The sequence below is a fragment of the Elephantulus edwardii genome, unplaced genomic scaffold (genome assembly GCF_000299155.1).
Source record: "Elephantulus edwardii isolate Elephantulus edwardi_28Jun2011 unplaced genomic scaffold, EleEdw1.0 scaffold00363, whole genome shotgun sequence".
In the NCBI taxonomy this organism is placed as follows: domain Eukaryota; kingdom Metazoa; phylum Chordata; class Mammalia; order Macroscelidea; family Macroscelididae; genus Elephantulus; species Elephantulus edwardii.
Window position 1 is genome coordinate 961,518 of NW_006400113.1, and position 17,083 is coordinate 978,600.

The following is a 17,083-nucleotide window of genomic DNA, read 5'->3' on the forward strand; positions in this document are numbered from 1 at the left end:
AACAAATGGTGCTGTCAAAACTGGAAAGCTATCTACAGAAGACTCAAGCAAGATCCACATCTCACTCCATATACAAAAACCAACTCAATGTGGATCATGGACCTAGGACTAAAACCAAGGACTATATAAACTTCATCAAAGAAAAGCTTGCAAGCATTCTAGCAGTCCTAATCCACAACGTAAACAGTCTTCCAAGTATCCTCAAAAATCTAAAACCAGTAGATGATAAAATAGATGAATTGGATCTTCTAAGAATCAAATCCCTATGCACATCCATAAACTTCTCCAACAGGGTAAAAAGGGAAGCTACAGACTGGGAAAAAGTATTTGGTAATGACATGTCAGACAAGGGACTTATATCTGGAATTTATAAACTACTTGAGCACCACAACAAGATAAAGGTAAATAATCCAATGGTAAAATGGGCACAGGATATGAACAGACACTTTACCAAGGAAGACATTCATATGGCCAACAAGCACATGAAGAAATGTTCGAAATCCCTAGTTGTAAGAGAGATGCAAATCAAAACAACTATGAGATATTATCTCACCCCAGTCAGAATTGCAAAATTTAACAAAACAGCAAGCAACAAATGCTGGCGAGATTGTGGAGAAACTGGAACTGATTCACTGTTGGTGGGAATGTACAATGGTACAACTGTTGTGGAAAGCAGTGTGGCACTTTCTCAAAAAGTTGCAAATAGAGATACCATTTGACCCTGCAATCCCATTACTGGGAATATACCCCAGAGAGACCATAACTGCCATCCAAGCAGATATATGCACACACTTGTTTATCGCAGCTTTGTTTACAATAGCAAAGAGTTGGAAGCAACCTAAGTGCCCATCAACAAACGAATGGATAAGAAGCTGTGGTATATTCACACAATGGAATACTATGCCTCATTTAAAAACAAGGAACTCATGCAATATTATTCAAAATGTGTGACTCTGGAGGACATTATGCTGAGTGAAATATCTCAGTCACAATGGACAAATACTGCATGTTGCCACTGTTGTAGAATGGGACTGACATCAGGGTTGGGGTAAGACTGAGAAAAAACTGGATAAATGATGTATACTGTATTGAAACAGATGAGGGAAAGAACCGATTAAAGGTGATATATGATTGGGTATTATGGTTATCACAGGAGTTCAGAATTAAGGTTGCATAGTGAAGTGTACTCAGGGCAGGAGTTGGGGGGATGGGGGGATTGTATACCAATGAAGGAATTTTTCTTTTTTCTTTTCAAAGAGAGGAGTGAACTAGAGGAGAGGGGTGGTCATGGAGAAAAGTGCAGCAATGAATAAATAGAAATCCAAAATCTCTGCAAATGTTCATTCAAATTGCTAAAAAAATTTAAAAAAAAATCCTAGCCAATAGAATCCAAAAGCACATTGAAAAAATAACTCATCATGACCAAGTGGGATTCATAAGAGGTATGCATAGATGGTTCAATATAAGAAAAACAATCAATATAATTCACCTCACTGACAAAAACCATGTGATCTAGAAAAGGCATTTGACAAAATCCAATACCCCTTTCCTGATTAAAACACTTAGCAAAATTGGAATAGAAGGGAATTTCCTCAACATCTTCAAAAGTATATAGGCAAAACCAAGAGCCAATATAATTCTCAATTGAGAAAGACTAAAAACATTTTCTTTGTGAGCAGTGGCAAGACAAGGATGTCAACTGTTGCCATTGTTATTTTATATTGTATTGGAAGTACTTGCTAGGTCAGTACAACTAGAGAAGGAAATGAAAGGCATCCTGATTGTGAAGAGATGGTTAAATTTTCACTATATGCAGATGATATGATAGTGTACACAGAAAACCCCAAGGACTCGAAAAAACTGTTAGAGCTCTTAGTTCAGTTTAGCAGAATGACAGGATACAAGATCAATATCCAAAAACCAGTGCGATTCCTCTATAGTAACAAAGAGAACCCAGAGAAGGAAACCAAGAAAACAATACCAATTACAATAGCCAGCCACAATTTGAGATATTTGGGAGTGAACCTAACTAAACATACAAAATACCTATACAAAGAAAACTACAGAACATTTCTGCATGACACAATTAAAGACCTAAATAAATGGGGAAATATGTCCTATTCATGGATTAGAAGACTCAATATTGTAAAAATGACAATTCTAGCGAAAACAATCTACATGGTCAATGCAATCCCAATACAGACACCAAATTTATGTTTCAAGGAGATTTAAAGGCGAATTGTCAAGTTTGTTGGGGGGGGGGTGGGGAAGACCCCAAATAAGCAAAACTTTTCTGAAAACCAAAAAAGACCTAGCACTTCCTGATCTCAAACCCTACCACATAGCAGCAGTAACCAAAACAGCATGGTATTGGTACAATGACAGGCACATAGATCAATGGAACAAAATTGAGAACCCAGAAATGGACCTATTCGACAAGGAAATCAAACCTATCAAATGGGGAAATGACAACCCCTTCAACAAATGATTCTTGCAAAACTTTACTGCTACCTGTAGAAAGCAAAACCAGGATCCACATCTGACAGCATAAACAAAAATCAACTCAAGAGGAATCAGAGATCTTGGAATAAAGCCCCAAACCGTAAAGCTCATAAGAGACAAACTGGGACCAATCTTAGTAGGCCTAGTCTGTAATATAAAGGGACTACCACATACAGCCGGACATATACAATCTGGAAAGGATAAAATTGATGAATATGACCTTCTAAAGATGAAATCTCCGTGCTCATAAAAGATCTTTCTCCAACAGCACCCTGACTTAGAACAAATCTACTGACTTGGAACAAACATTTGGCAATATCATCTCAGACAAAGGTCTCATAACGAAAGTTTACAGAATCCTAAAGGGCCTCCACAAGAAAAAGACCGACAATCCAAATAAAATGGGCAAAAGACATGGAAAGACTTTTTCACAGACATAGGCATTTGGATGGCCAACAGACACATGAAGAAATGCTCAAAATCACTGGCAATAAGAAATATGCAAAACAAAACCACAATGAGTTGATACCATCTTACCCCACTAGCAGTGACAAAGTTTAGCAAGACATCAAGTAATAAATATTGGAGAGGATGTGGTGAGATAGAAACTCTTATACATTGCTGGTGGGATTGTAAAATGGTACAACCACTTTGAAAGGCAGTTTGTCACTTCCTCAAAAAGCTGAACATAGAGATTCCATATGACCCAGTTATTCCACTGCTTGAGAAAATGAGAACTGAGGCACAGATCTTGTACATCAGTGTTCATAACAGCATTATTCACCATAGTAAGAACATGGAAACAGCCCAAATGCCCAACCACAATGTAACAGATTGAGGAATTATGGTACATTCACACAGTGGAATACTATGCAGCACACAGGAGCAATGATTTTGTAAATTATTACCTAACATGGGAGGGTCTGGAGAGTATTATGCTAAGTGAACTAACTTAGCTTCATAAAGATAAATACTGTATAGGACCATTATTGCAGAGCATGTACAAGGATCCAAGGAGGGGCGAGGTAGACCTTAAACAGGGCCACACAATTTGATGGGTAGAGGAAGAAGATTGGTAAAGGAAAGGAGAAAAGTCCATTGTGAAAAGCAATGCATATGAACTTTATGAACTTTGTACATAAACCAATATAAGACAGAATTTAAAAAATAAAAAAAGTGCATCTGATCACTGCCTTGTTGCTGTTTTGGCTTCATCCTGTGAGCAGCTGCCAATTGCCACTGCTCTAGACACAAAGTGGCCAAGGAGGGCCCTGGTCTGGAGCATGTCCTCAGTCTCAATTCAATTATAACTTACACATGAATGACTGATGGTCTGTTCCCCATTCAGCACCTGGCTTGGTTTTGATTGTTAGTTTTGAGCTTCTGCAATGATTCCTTCCATAGATGTAATCAGTCCATGAGTTCTGCCCCTCGATTTGAACTATTGGGTTAATCACTTGAAATCTTAATGATGGAGAAAAGTTATCCAGTCGCAAAATAATGGTGTGATTCCTGAGGATTAACATTTAATGTTCTGTTTAAAAAGAAATCTCCAGATGACATGGTTATAAAGATCAGCACAAAAACCAGAGGCGACATTTCAGAAAGCCTGCAATGGGCAACATATATAAAAGTGATTGGCAATCAGTGTGGGAAAGCCTTCAACAACAGGATTCTAAATTTTACTTATCAATAGAAATTCTTCAGAAGCCCTTTTGCTTGCTGTGAATGTGGTAAAATCTCTGTAGATCCTTGACTCCATCATCCACAGCGGCATGATAAGTCTTACACTGGATGCAGTGACAGTGTAAAGAATATGGAGAAGTCTGTAGTTCTATCTCTCACCTAATCACTCATATAAAAATACTTGCCACATAGAGGGGTTAGTCAGGAGATGGGAGACAACCAATAATGTAATGTGCATGTTAATGACTCCATTTTTTAAGTCAAAACTTAAGAATTCAGTGACAACATTCTTGGTGAGAAGTGCTGAATGAACCAACTATAACCATTACTGTAGTTTCTCATCTTCTTGGACATATGTGAAACTAGTGCTTACCCTATAGTTTTGTTTCATTCCTCATTTAATGTAACTCTTCCATGAAAGAAATATGCCTTTTGAATGTAAGAAATTTGAGAAAGACTTTGGACACATGGAAGATGCGAAGAAAATAAAAAAGGTGCATCTGCCTCCATCCGCATTCTTCGTGTATCTATCTGTCTGTCTGTCTGCACTCCACTTTATAAGATAGCAGGAGTTGGCACTTGAAAGGGTACCACAGGTATGCCTGGGTTGACATGGAGTTAGTACTGGAAGCACAAGAACTGGGTTCTTGGGCCAAGGAGGAGATAGGAGAGCCTGCAACTGCCTGCGCCTCAGAGATTGCACAGGCTGTGTCTGGGCCAACGAGCTGGCATCTGGGCTACATCTTGCGGCATGTGCACAGCCAGAGGAGTGGCAATTAAGTCTGGGGAAACTTGCTCTGGACAGTCCAGAGGCCCATTGGAAGTCGGAACTAGAAGCCATTGTGGCCTGCCTGCGAGCAGATATCCAGGAGTGAGAACAAAACCTGGAGCAGATGGAGCAAGATACTAAGATACTGAGGCTCAGGATATAGCTGTGGAGCAGGCATTGCAGAGGATCCAGACCACTCAGCACTGTGCCCTCCTCTTTCGGGCCCAAGCCAGAGCCATGCAAAGACAACAGCATGGTTTCCAAGGTTCCCTGCAACACTTGCAAAATCAGCTGAGGCGCCTGCTGTAGGATATTAAGAGGAAGGACAAAGTTGATGTGATCTTTGGATCCCTGATGTCATCAACCCTGGATCTGGAGCTTGTGGTCCTGTGTAATGTCCAAACAGCCTGCACATTCTGGGTCCAGATTTTACAGAGCCCTCTAATTCCTTAGGCCAAGGGAGGCAGGCAACCTGATCCCTCATGATGACCACTTTGGAACTTTTTACCAGCAGTGGCTTAGCTCGGTGGAGACATTATTAACGAACTACCCCCCAGGCACATTCTGGCTGCTATGGAGCATCTAGCTACAGAGAGGAAGGCAGAGATTCAGTCTCTGTGCTTCAGGGATGGGCTCCAAAACACAGAGATACCTAGGCCCCAGGCCCTGGACCAGTCAGATGCCAACCAGGCCTTGCCATCCGTGGTGCTTCTCATCCAGGAGGGCTGGAGAGCTGTGAGCATGCTTGTCACCCAGAAAGGCCCCCTCCTGAAGGAACATAAAGCCCTGGCCCAGCATCTCCTGGACCTGATGGAGGAAATGAAGAGAAGGACCCCAGGATCCAAGGAGAGACAGGCACTAATACTGGGGCTCCAGGGCTGTGGGGTGTGCACTGAGCTCAAATCCCTGCATGCCCAGAACCGTGGCAGCTTCTGCTGTGAGAACAACAGGACAAGCAGCAGTGCATCCTGCACTGGCGCCAGCTCATGGAGGAGACACAGAAACAGGTCCACCTGCTTATCAAGTGAAACTCAGCCAGCCAGACCTGCCTTATACCAAAGCCCTGGCTAGGTGCTGGCTCTTGTGAAGCAAAAGATCGTCCCCACATCTGAGGTGGTGGCACCACAGAGCCAGAAGCTGCTTCACTGTCTGGAGGAGAAGGCCCAGCATCTATGTGCCTTGCCTACAGTTGGCACTATTGCTGCGAAATAGCCCTGAAAAGTTGAAGTTACTACCCACAGTCCTACTGTTCATCTACCACCTGCACCTGGCATCCCTCAGGGGTTCTAGCCTTATAGCACTGAGCCCCATGTTGGGACTGTCCTCTCCGCACTGGAAAGACCCCGGAGCAAAAGCTGCCTCTCTCTGCCAATGTCCAAGACCAACGGAGTCTCTGGTGCTGGGATCTGCTGCATATGAAGACAGCCTTGCCACCTGGACTGTCACCCAGGAGTTGCTGCAGATCCACACATTCCAGGAAAAAGAGCAGAAGAAGAATCTGGGGAAAGTTCTGGATCGGTTGGAGAATCTGTTGAAACAGGCACTGGACCGAATCCCTCAGATTCAGGAAGCCATGGGAGACTGGTGGGAGCAGCCAGGCCAGGCTGTCCTCTCTGGGGAACACTGCCAGGGTTTGTCCCTGCCCCAGTGACAGCTACACTGGGACCAAGCCCAGGAGACCCTACAGCAGCTATGCAGACAAAGATGGAACTTGAGCAGGAATCATAAACATTGCAAGTAATAGATGTTGGGGAAGATGTGGAGAAAAAGGAACTCTTTTTTTTCTTAGGAAAAAAAAAGTAATTATTAAAAAAAAGAGAAAGGAACTCTTATACATTGTTAGTAGGATTGTAAAATGACACAACCATTCTGGAAGACAGTTTGGCGCTTCCTCAAACAAAGGCTGAACATAGAAATTCCATTATGACCCAGCTATTCCACTACTTGGAATATAACCTGAGAAAATGAGAACTGAGGCACAAACTGAGATTTGTACTCCAATGTTCAAAGTAGCATTATTCACCATGCCAAGAACATGGAAACAGCCCAAATGTCCAACCACAAACAGATTGAGAAATTATGGCACATTCACACAATAGAATACTATGCAGCATGTAAGAGCAATAACTTTGTAAATTATTACCTAACTTGGGAGGAACTGGAGAGCATTATGCTGAGTGAACTAATTCAGTCCCACAAGGATAAATATTGTTTAAAACTGTTATTATAGAATGAGTATAAGGATCCAGAAGGAGTGGGGAGTGACTGGAAGTAGAGGGATGTGGATGTGCAGTGGGAGGGGGAGATTAATCATTGAGTTGTTGTTTAAAAGAGATATATAACTAGGTATTTCTGTCATCACAGGAGACTAGAGCGAGGGCTACATGGTGGAGGGGACCTGGGGGAGGGTTAGTAAAACAATGAAAGAATCTTTTCTTTTACTTTTCCATAATTTTTGGACTCATGTACTTATAACTTGTTAGTCAAATTTGTGTCTTCTAGGTTGCAACACCTCCATGATACATCTTCAATGATATGAATATGTACGGCCAAGCACAATCAATAAGAGTGCATCTAAATTCCAAAATCAATCTCCATAATAGTCTATGTGTTTCCTACTGCCAAAGGAGCCCTTTAGAGTAGTGAGAGAAGATCTTCACCCTGAAACCCACAGCGTCCCTTTTCATCAGGAAGTAGCTAAGAGAATACGCCATCCCCTTTTCCTTATGACTCAGGGTGAAGTCTCTCTCAGGGAGGAGTGATAGGGAATGGCAAAGGACACACTGACAAAGGAGATTAATCAGAACTGGCTTTGACAAGCACTGTGGCATTTGGACAAGAACAAACTGGGAGGAGGGTAGAGAGAATAGTGCAACAATGAATGAATGGAAACCCGAAATCTCTGTAAATGTTTATGAAAATTAATAAAATATAATTATAGAAAAAAATATTTTAAAAAAAATCATTGAGTTGTACAATTTGATGGGTGGTGGGTGAGGAAAATTGAAATAATTTGTTAGAATTTGTATTCGAGTTTTGTAAATAAACCAGTGGAGAAAAAAACCCAAAAACAAACATACAACCAACCCACTTTCCCCAATAAAACGCTCAGAAGAAAGCATTTGTGGGTTTATTAGCGCACTGTTCCCCCCAAAAAACAAACAAAGAAAACAACCAACCCATCAGGAGTCCTGGTGGCACTGTGGTTAAGACATTGTCAACTAAATCACGAAGGTCAAACTCACCAACTACTCTGGAAGAAATGAGGCAGTCTTCAGTCATAAAGATTACGGCCTTGGACATCCTAAGGACAGTTCCACTCTGCCTACAGGGCCGCTGTGGGTCAGAATCCAGTCAATGGTAGCAGATTCAGGGTTTTATAAAGTACAGCTCAGAACTGATTCGATTTAGAACCCACCTAGAGAGTTCGGTGGCAAGTCTGTAAAGGGCTACACTGCTAAACCATCAGTTGCCTGTGTCCGGTGGCTCAACTCCACTAGCAGCTCCTTAGGCTACAGGTGGGCATTATCCTCCTATAAAGATTTACAGCTTCATAAAACAAGTATGAGATATCATCTCACCCAAGTAAGATTAGCTAAATTTGACAGAACAACAACTAAACAGCTAATGTGGGCAAGGTTGTGGAGAAATTGGAACCCTTATTCACTGTTGGTGGGAGTGTAAAATGGTGTCACCATTATGGAAGGCAGTATGGTGCTTTCTCAAAAGGTTGGAAATAGAAATACCATTTTACTCAGCAATTCCACTGCTGGGAATATACCCTAAAGAAACCATAACTGCCACTCAAGCAGATATATGCACATCCATGTTTATTGAGGCTTTGTTCACAATAACAAAGAGTTGGAAACAATTCAAGTGCCCATCAACAAACGAATGGATAGAGAAGCTGTGGTATATTTGCACAATGGAATACTATGCTATATTGAGAAGCAAGGAACTCAGGAAATATTATACAAAATGGGTGACATTATGCTGATGAAATATCTCAATCACAGATATGTCAGTCAGGGACAAATACTGCATAATGTCATTGTTATAAAACAGGACTTACATAGGGATTGGGGGGAATCTGAGAAAAAAGGGGATAAATAATGTATATTGCATTGAAACAGATGAGAGAACTGTTTGAAAAGAATACATGATTAAGTATTATTTTCATGGCAAGAGTCCAGAATAAGAGCTTCATGGGAGATTGGACATGGGGGGGGGGGCGATGTGTGTATAATAACGAATTTTTTTTTTCTTTTCAAAGAAAAACCAACTCAGGGGAGGGGTGGGCAGGGAGGAAAACGTGCAACAATGAATGAGTGGAAACCCAAAGTCTCTATAAGCTTTTATTAAAAGGAGAAGAAAAAAATATTTATAGCTTTTATAAATATTATAGATGGGGGGATGCTATGAGTAAGTGATGTTCTGATATGACCTCATTAACAAGACAAAAGAAAAACGTTTTCCCAGAAAGGGTCATATACACAGATACAGGGGTTGGGATTTAATTGTGACCTTTTTTTCCTAGGGGGTGGGAAAGATACAATTCAATCCATAGCTCTTGGTAATAGACACTTGGAGCAAAAGATTCATTCTGTTTATTTGCTAAGCCCACTAAGTAGGAGATTAACTAGAGAGTGGAGAAAAAGAAGGTATAATGCACCTGGGTAACCTTGAGAACACTAGACTTTTTTGTTTTGGGGTCATAAAAATGTAATATTCATAAATATTCATGATACTGCTATTGTTGTGCTGAATTGATTCCAAAAGAGTAAAATTGTCACACAGGGTTTGCTAGGAAGCAGTCTTTTAGGAGCTGTTATTTAGGAAGCTGTGTTGGTCTAGAAGTTAGGGAGTTGTGCTGCTAACCCAAACATTGTACCTCTCTGACATTTGGAATCCAGCAGCAGCTAGTTGTCAGGAAAACGGAGTCTCCCCTAGTGTCATTTACAGCCTCTGACAATGCACTGGAGGGTCACTGGGAGTCCCCACAATATGGCAATGAGTAAAGTATTTTTGGCTTCAATCATTTTGGAAACAGATTCTCAGGTCTTTCTCTCAAGGAGAGCAGCTGGGGAGGTGAGGTGGGTGTTGAGGAAGAGGTAGTTCAAACTGCCTACCTTTTGATTTCCATCAAAGCAGTTAGCCACTACACCACCAAGGCTCCTTAGCCAATCAGAGAGTATTGTAAAGGGAGTGGATTCTACTAACTTTCCTCCCTACTTCCAGGAGTGTGGGGGGACAGATAGGAACACTCTGGAATCATGAGTGAAAGGGGGAGTTTAGATCAAAACCGGCAGATAATAGAGACTCCCTTTCAAAACCCACTTGTTCTTTTAGTAACTGAAAGATTTAAAAGGCATAAGAATGACTTTTTAAATAGATAACTTTTTCCCCCAGAAAAAAACCCAGTAGTCCCATAAGAATGAAACCATCAAGAGGGCTGAAATGGGGCAGCTACAGGCTGGGCATCAGAGACCTTTGGCTTTCCTCCTCACTAAATAATTATTTTCTTAAATTGTTTTCAAATCAAGTAAACCAAGCAGACCATAGCACCCAGCCTTCCTTCCAGCTGACAATTTCCTGAGGAGAACACATGTAGTCCAAGGTTGTTATTTCTGATGGTTTCCAGGGCACATCCCTGGGCTTCAGTCCTCCCTGGTCCTTCCTTGGGCCTCCCTGATCCCCTGCTCACCTCATAGGGAGCTGGGGCCTGGCAAGCAGATGAACCCAGGTTAGAGGGTAAGACAGATATTCACAATATGCAGGCTTGGTACCTGGTCCACCAACTACTGCCATGTAGATCTAATAAAAGGAGAATCAAACTGTGTAATCTTTTGGTGTAATTTCCTACTATCAGGCAGAAACCCCAAAATCCAATCTGTTGCCATTAAGTTGATGCCATGATAACATTGATTCCCTCAAGATCTTATTTGTTTCACAGAACTGCACTCCACAGGGTTTTCTTAGAGAGAATGAGTATAATCACCTTTCTTCGTGATACTGCTAGGTGGATTCAAACTGCCAACCACTGTATTAGACCTGAGAGCAAACCCTATGTGCTGCCCAGGGAGCTTTGACAAAGAGAAGGATGTGAGGAAAAATTAAATGACCTACAAACATGTGCATGTCATACCTCCAAAACCAGGCCTCATGCTAAAATCATGGTCGTCTATCCTTAGGAGCTGCTCAGATTTTGTCAGCGGGGACTTGGTGATGTCAGGGCTTCGTTTCAGAATCGGGCTGTGGGAAGAAAAAAACCAAACCAAAAAACTAGGTTGGTCACAGATATTAAACAATCCAGATTTAAAAAACTATTTACATTCAGGCTTTTAACCATGATGGACTTCCTAAGTATTTATATCTTCCTTTAAGCTATTGTATATGGTAATGGGAACGATACAGGTGAAAAGACAGGGTAATGATGGGCAACGTCCAATGATGATTAATTTTATAAAACATAAGAGTGATTGTATGAAACACAATGTAAATGAATAGTATGAAACATTATGTATACAAACTTTGCAGGCAAGCAAACAAAAAACCAAACCCAGATAATTTTAATGTGTAAATCAAGGTGGTCTTGGTCTTTAGTCTTAAACGCAGACTTCAGAGGATCTTAACCCCCTGAAGGGTGTGAGCTTGCGGGAAGTATCAGTCAGCTGAATCCAGGACAGAGGCTTCTAGGTGGTTCACTTTGTGACGGCAGGAGGGACTCCTCTAATGTTAAATGCTAGCTCTCTAGTCACCATCCCAACAAGAAGTGAGTGCATTCTGTTCCTGTTTCTGAATTAGTTGTATTTGTTGTTGGTGTTGTTATGTGGTCTCTAGTCACCTGCAAGTCAGTGACCCTATGTAGAACAGCTTTCAAGCCTGCCTTATTCTGAGCCAGTAACACTGACTCTGACACACCTATCTCCATTACTCCAGTAACAAAATCAATTCATCTCATCTGGGGTCTTCCTGTCTTGTGCTGCCCCTCCACCCTGTCAAGCATGATGTCCTCCTGTAAGGGCATATGCCCAAACTATGTGAGATGGAACTTCAAAATCCTAGCTTCCATAGAGAAATTTGGTTTCACCCTCTCAAAGATAGACTTCTTTGTTTTCACAGCCGTTCATGGTATGTTCAAGACTCTTCTCTAGCACCACAACTCAAAGGCATCAATTCTTCTTCTGTCATCCTTAGTCATTGTCCAGCTTTCTGATTCATAGAAAGAAATTGTGAAGACCATGGCCCGGATCAGGAGAACCTTAGTCTCTAGACTAACATCATTGCTTCTCAATACTCTGGAGAAGTCCCTGACAGCAGATTTCCCCAGTGCAATTCTTTTAATTTCCTGACTATTGGTGCAGAGAGTGTAATTGTTAATAACTTCAGTCTCTTCTCCATCTATCATGGTGCTGCCGGTTGGCCCAGTGGTTAGAATCTTTGTCTTCTCATTGTTGAGCTTCAATCAGCTGTGGGAGGATATCAAGAATATCATCCAGAAAATTGTCAAGTTTATTTGGAGAGGAAAGAGACCTCGAAAAGGCAAAGCACTTCTGAAAAATAAAAATGAAGTGGGAGACATAACACTCCTTGACCTCAAAACTTAACTACACAGCGGTAGTAACCAAAACAGCATGGTACTGGTACAATGACAGGCACATAGACCAATGGAACAGAATTGAGAAATAGACCCAGCTATCTATGGTCAACTGATACATATCAAAAGCTTACAGGACTTCCACAAGAAAAAGGCTAATAACCCAATTACAAAAAGGGCAAAAGATCTGGAAAGACTCTTCACAGAGGAAGATATTCAGATGGACAACAGGAGACATGAAGAAATGGTCAAAATCACTGGCAATAAGAGAAATAAGATTCAAAACCACAATGAAATACCATCTCACTCTAGTAGCAGTGGCAAAGTTTAACAGGACAGCAAGTTATAAGTTGGAGAGGATGTGGTAACTTAGGAACTCTTATACACTGTTGCTGAAATTGTAAAATGGTAGTCTGGAAGGTAGTTTGGCACTTCCTCAAAAAGCTGAACATAGAAATTCCATATGACCCAGCTAATCCACTGCTTGGAATATATTGTTGTTGTTGTTATGTGCTATTGAGTTGCCTGCAACTCATAGCAGCCCTGTGCACAACAGCCCTAAACACTGCTCTATCCTGTGCCAATTTTATTGTCTCTGACACACCTACCCCCATTAACCCAGTCACTGAATTAATCCATCCCATCAAGGGCCTTCCTCTCCTGTGCTGTCCCTCCACCCTCCCAAGCATGACATATCTCTCCAAGGACTTGTCTCTCCTTGCAACATGTCAAAAGTACGTCAGAAAAAGCTTCAGAATCCTTGCTTCCAAGGAGAAGCCTGGTTTAACCCTCTCCAGGATGAACCTGTTCATTCTCTTAGCAGTCCAATACTCTTCTCCAACACCACACCTCCAAGGCATGAATTCTCCTTCTATTATTCTTCATCATTGTCCAGCTCTCTAAGAACTGAGGCACAAATTGAGACTTGTACACAATCATAGTAACGTTATTCACCATCACAAGAACATGGAAACAGCCCAAATGTCCAACCACAATTCAATAGATTGAGAAATTATGATACATTCACACAATGGGATACTACGCATCATGCAGGAGCAATGATTTTATAAATTACTACTTAACTTTGGAGGGACTGAAGAGCATATAGTGAACTCACTCCCAGAAGGACAACTATTGTATAAGATCATTATCTTAGAATGTGTATGAAGATCCAAGGGGAGGAGGGAGGGAGCAGAGAGGTGAGGATGGGCAGTGGATGGAGGGGTGGTTAATCATAGGTTCACACAATTTGATGGGTTGAGGGGGGAGTGAATAAAGGAACTAGGAAAGATCCAATGTGAAAAACAATCTATATGAATTTTGTAAGTAAACCAGTATAAAATGAAAATTTTATTTTAAATTAAAAAAAGAATATCATCCATAAAGAATGCAAAAGGTCATTACAAAGACAGAGGAAGAAGAAAAGACCAAAATGGATATCAGAAGAAACTCTGACAGTTAGCATAGTTTTAATTTCTTTATACTTTTTTAAAAAAATAGCTATTTTTTAGCTGCTATTTTAACAAGATTCAAGAATTTTAAAAAGGAAATGCAGTAAAGAGGCTTCCTCTTACCTCTGCTTGCATCTTCCATCTTCTCCATTTCCTCATCCATGGGTATCCTTTATCCACAAACCCTGGAGTCTTACATGTACACACAGGTACAAAGATATGCTCTTTATTATATACAAATTTAACATATGCTATATTAATGTATTATTAATACATTATGGTATATTTTTATTATTTTAAACTTAATATGTTTTGCCTATTTTTTTTTTCTATACTAAACCAACCCATGCCCCCTTATTTGTTTTTACACTCACAGTGAACACACCATGGTTTGCTTGACCACTTCTCATTGGTAGACTTCGGGGTTAACTCTAGCCTTTGGCTGTCACAAACTCTGCTGCCATAGCTTTGAATATGCGTCATCTACCCATCAAAACTATCTTTAGAATTCACAGAAATAACTAATCACCTTTTCTGCTAATATCATACTAATACACACTGTTGTCATGTAACCAGATGACAAAATCATATGACTACCTACTGCTACTAAGTATATGGTGTAGTTCCCAGGCTTTGGCATCCAGAGCTCCTGTTCCCTACCCCTGTTTGGGCCAACAGGTCTGGGCATGGATGCTGCTGCTGGGTGAATGCCACCTTGAGATCACTGTCCAAATACATTTTATCTTCAGAATATAGTTTCCTCATTTACAAATAGTTCAGTCCACCTTAAGTCCTTTGCTATCTTCATTCTGGGAGAAACAGTCTAACGTGTGGTTCTGAGGTATAGAGGAGGGTGGTGAAATATGTGGCTGGGAAACAGAAAAACTGGGCTTGGACCTCAATCGCAGTTTACTTTCTATGTGAGTTTAGGCATCTTGCTCCCTGTATATTCAGTTTATAAAAGTGAAGCTTTGACATCAGTCATGGGTGTGGAGATTAAATAAAACAGTGTGTGTGGAAGCACTTTCAAACCATGAAGTTGTATGTAAATAGGATGAACCAATATCATTAATGAGCTGACAGGAAAGTTTCTTTTGAAGAGAGGAAATAACTGTGCTGGTAGCAGAAGAAGTTAGCCAAGTAGAGAACATGAACTAGTGAATAAGCACACAGCCAACATATTTATTTACCACTTACCTGTAAATTTGCTATGCTGGAAAGAAACCAGAGCTTCCACCCCCGCAGATAAATGCTCATGCGTGTTTATTGTGGCTTTGTGTATGATAGCAAAGAGTTGGAAACAACCTAAATGTCCATCAACAAATGAATAGATAGAGAAGCTATAGTATAGTCACACAATGGAATAATATGCTGCACTGAAAAACAAGGAACTCATGAAATATTATACAAAATGGGTGACCCAAATTTGGGGAACAAACTGCTATGAGGCCTGACCACGTGGAATCCTTAACTCAGGCAACAGGGAGATCCTGGGACCCTGAATGGAGGTGAGAAGCCACTTCCAGAAGGGAACAATAGGCTTCCTCTGTGCTCACTCAGGTACTTTGGGGAACAAATTGTTGTCAGGCACTCAGCCTTGCAGGCCTTGGGCCAAAAAGAGAGCACAAATATACAGGTGCTTCTCAAAATATTGCTATGTATTAACATAAACATTTGAGAGCCATGGAATCTGCAAGAACCGGTGGTGTGCAGCTTGTTTTGGTGAGGTATAATGGGCTCCTGTGGGGTACAGCAGGTCATGGTGGGGAGCAGCGAGCCACAGCAGGGAGCAGCAAGCAGCAATGGGACTCACTTGCCAGGAGCAAACCGGCCAGAGGGAAAATGAGTGAGGTCTCCATTTGACTCTCTTCCTATGTGCATTTGTGTGTGCATATCCTCCTCCAGCCCCCGGCCCAAGTATGTGTCTGCATGTGCACCCACCCTCCATGCATCTACTTGTGTGCCCAACCTTCCTCTGAAGCAGTGACCTCGGACCAAGAACCAGCTATCATCTCAGTCGCATAGCACTGTATCACAGCAATGTCCCTAAAGAAGCAGACTACCTCACTCCCCACACAAGCCCAAAGGGAGATATCACCCTAAAAGGAGACACAATAGCAATGAGTTTGCTGAAGCCAGAAAGTCTGATGGAACTTTCTGACACAGAATTTTAAAAAAAAAAAGATGATTAAATATTTTCAATGGGTGAAAAACAAACTTGACGAATTATAGGACACTGCAAGCAAATGTCAGGAGGAGCTTTAAAAAACAATGTGGATAAAACTAATGAGACATTAGAAGCACTGGAAAAACAAGTAACCACAATCCAAAATATGAGATGCAAGGTTTCAGATGCTGTCAATATGATGGAGGTACACATGAACAGAGTTGAAGAGAGGGAACACAGAACCAGTGAAATGGAAGATAGAATTGTCATAATTGATCTGCTAGAGCAAAAAGCAGAATCAAAAAGGAAGGAAAAAGAAGAAAACCTAAGAATAATGTGAAACATCAATGTCCATCATCAAAATCCCAGAACAGGAGGAAGCAAGTAAAGGTACTGAAAAAGTTGTGGAAGAATTACTAGAAGAAAACTTCCCAGGCATAATAAAAAATGAGAGAATATATATATTCAAGAAGCTGAGCAAACATCATATAGAATAAACTCCAAAAGAAAAACACCGAGGCATAGAATAGTCAAATTGCCAGAACCAAAGATAAGGAGAGAATTCTGAAAGCAGCTCAGGAGAAACAAAGAGTAACCTATAAGAGAGAGCAGATAAGATTAAGTGCCGATTTCCCAGCAGAAACCATGCAAGCAAGAAGAGAGTGGAATGACAGATCAAACACTCAAAGAACACAACTGTCAACCAAGAATAGTATATCAACTGAAACTGTCCATCAAATATGAAGGAGAGGTCAAGATATTCCCAGAAAAACACAACCTAAGAGAGTATGTAAAAACAAGACCAGCATTGCAGGAAACACTGAGAGATGCCATTCTTACAGAAATGTCACAGAAAGCAGGATGGACCAAAGTAATTAGCAACAACACCAAAAAGAACCCAACAAAATGAT

The 17,083-nt window shown here is 41.0% G+C and overlaps 1 protein-coding gene across 2 annotated transcripts in view; it reads right to left on the reverse strand.

The window, feature by feature from the left end:
- GABRR1 (gamma-aminobutyric acid (GABA) A receptor, rho 1) overlaps window positions 1–17,083 on the reverse strand; it is a 136,651-nt gene that overhangs the window by 90,832 nt on the left and 28,736 nt on the right. For both annotated transcript variants that reach the window (XM_006902062.1, XM_006902063.1), the window contains exon 2: window positions 11,103–11,209. In XM_006902062.1, coding sequence (XP_006902124.1) covers window positions 11,103–11,209 — 107 coding nt within the window. The remainder of the gene's footprint in view (window positions 1–11,102; window positions 11,210–17,083) is intronic.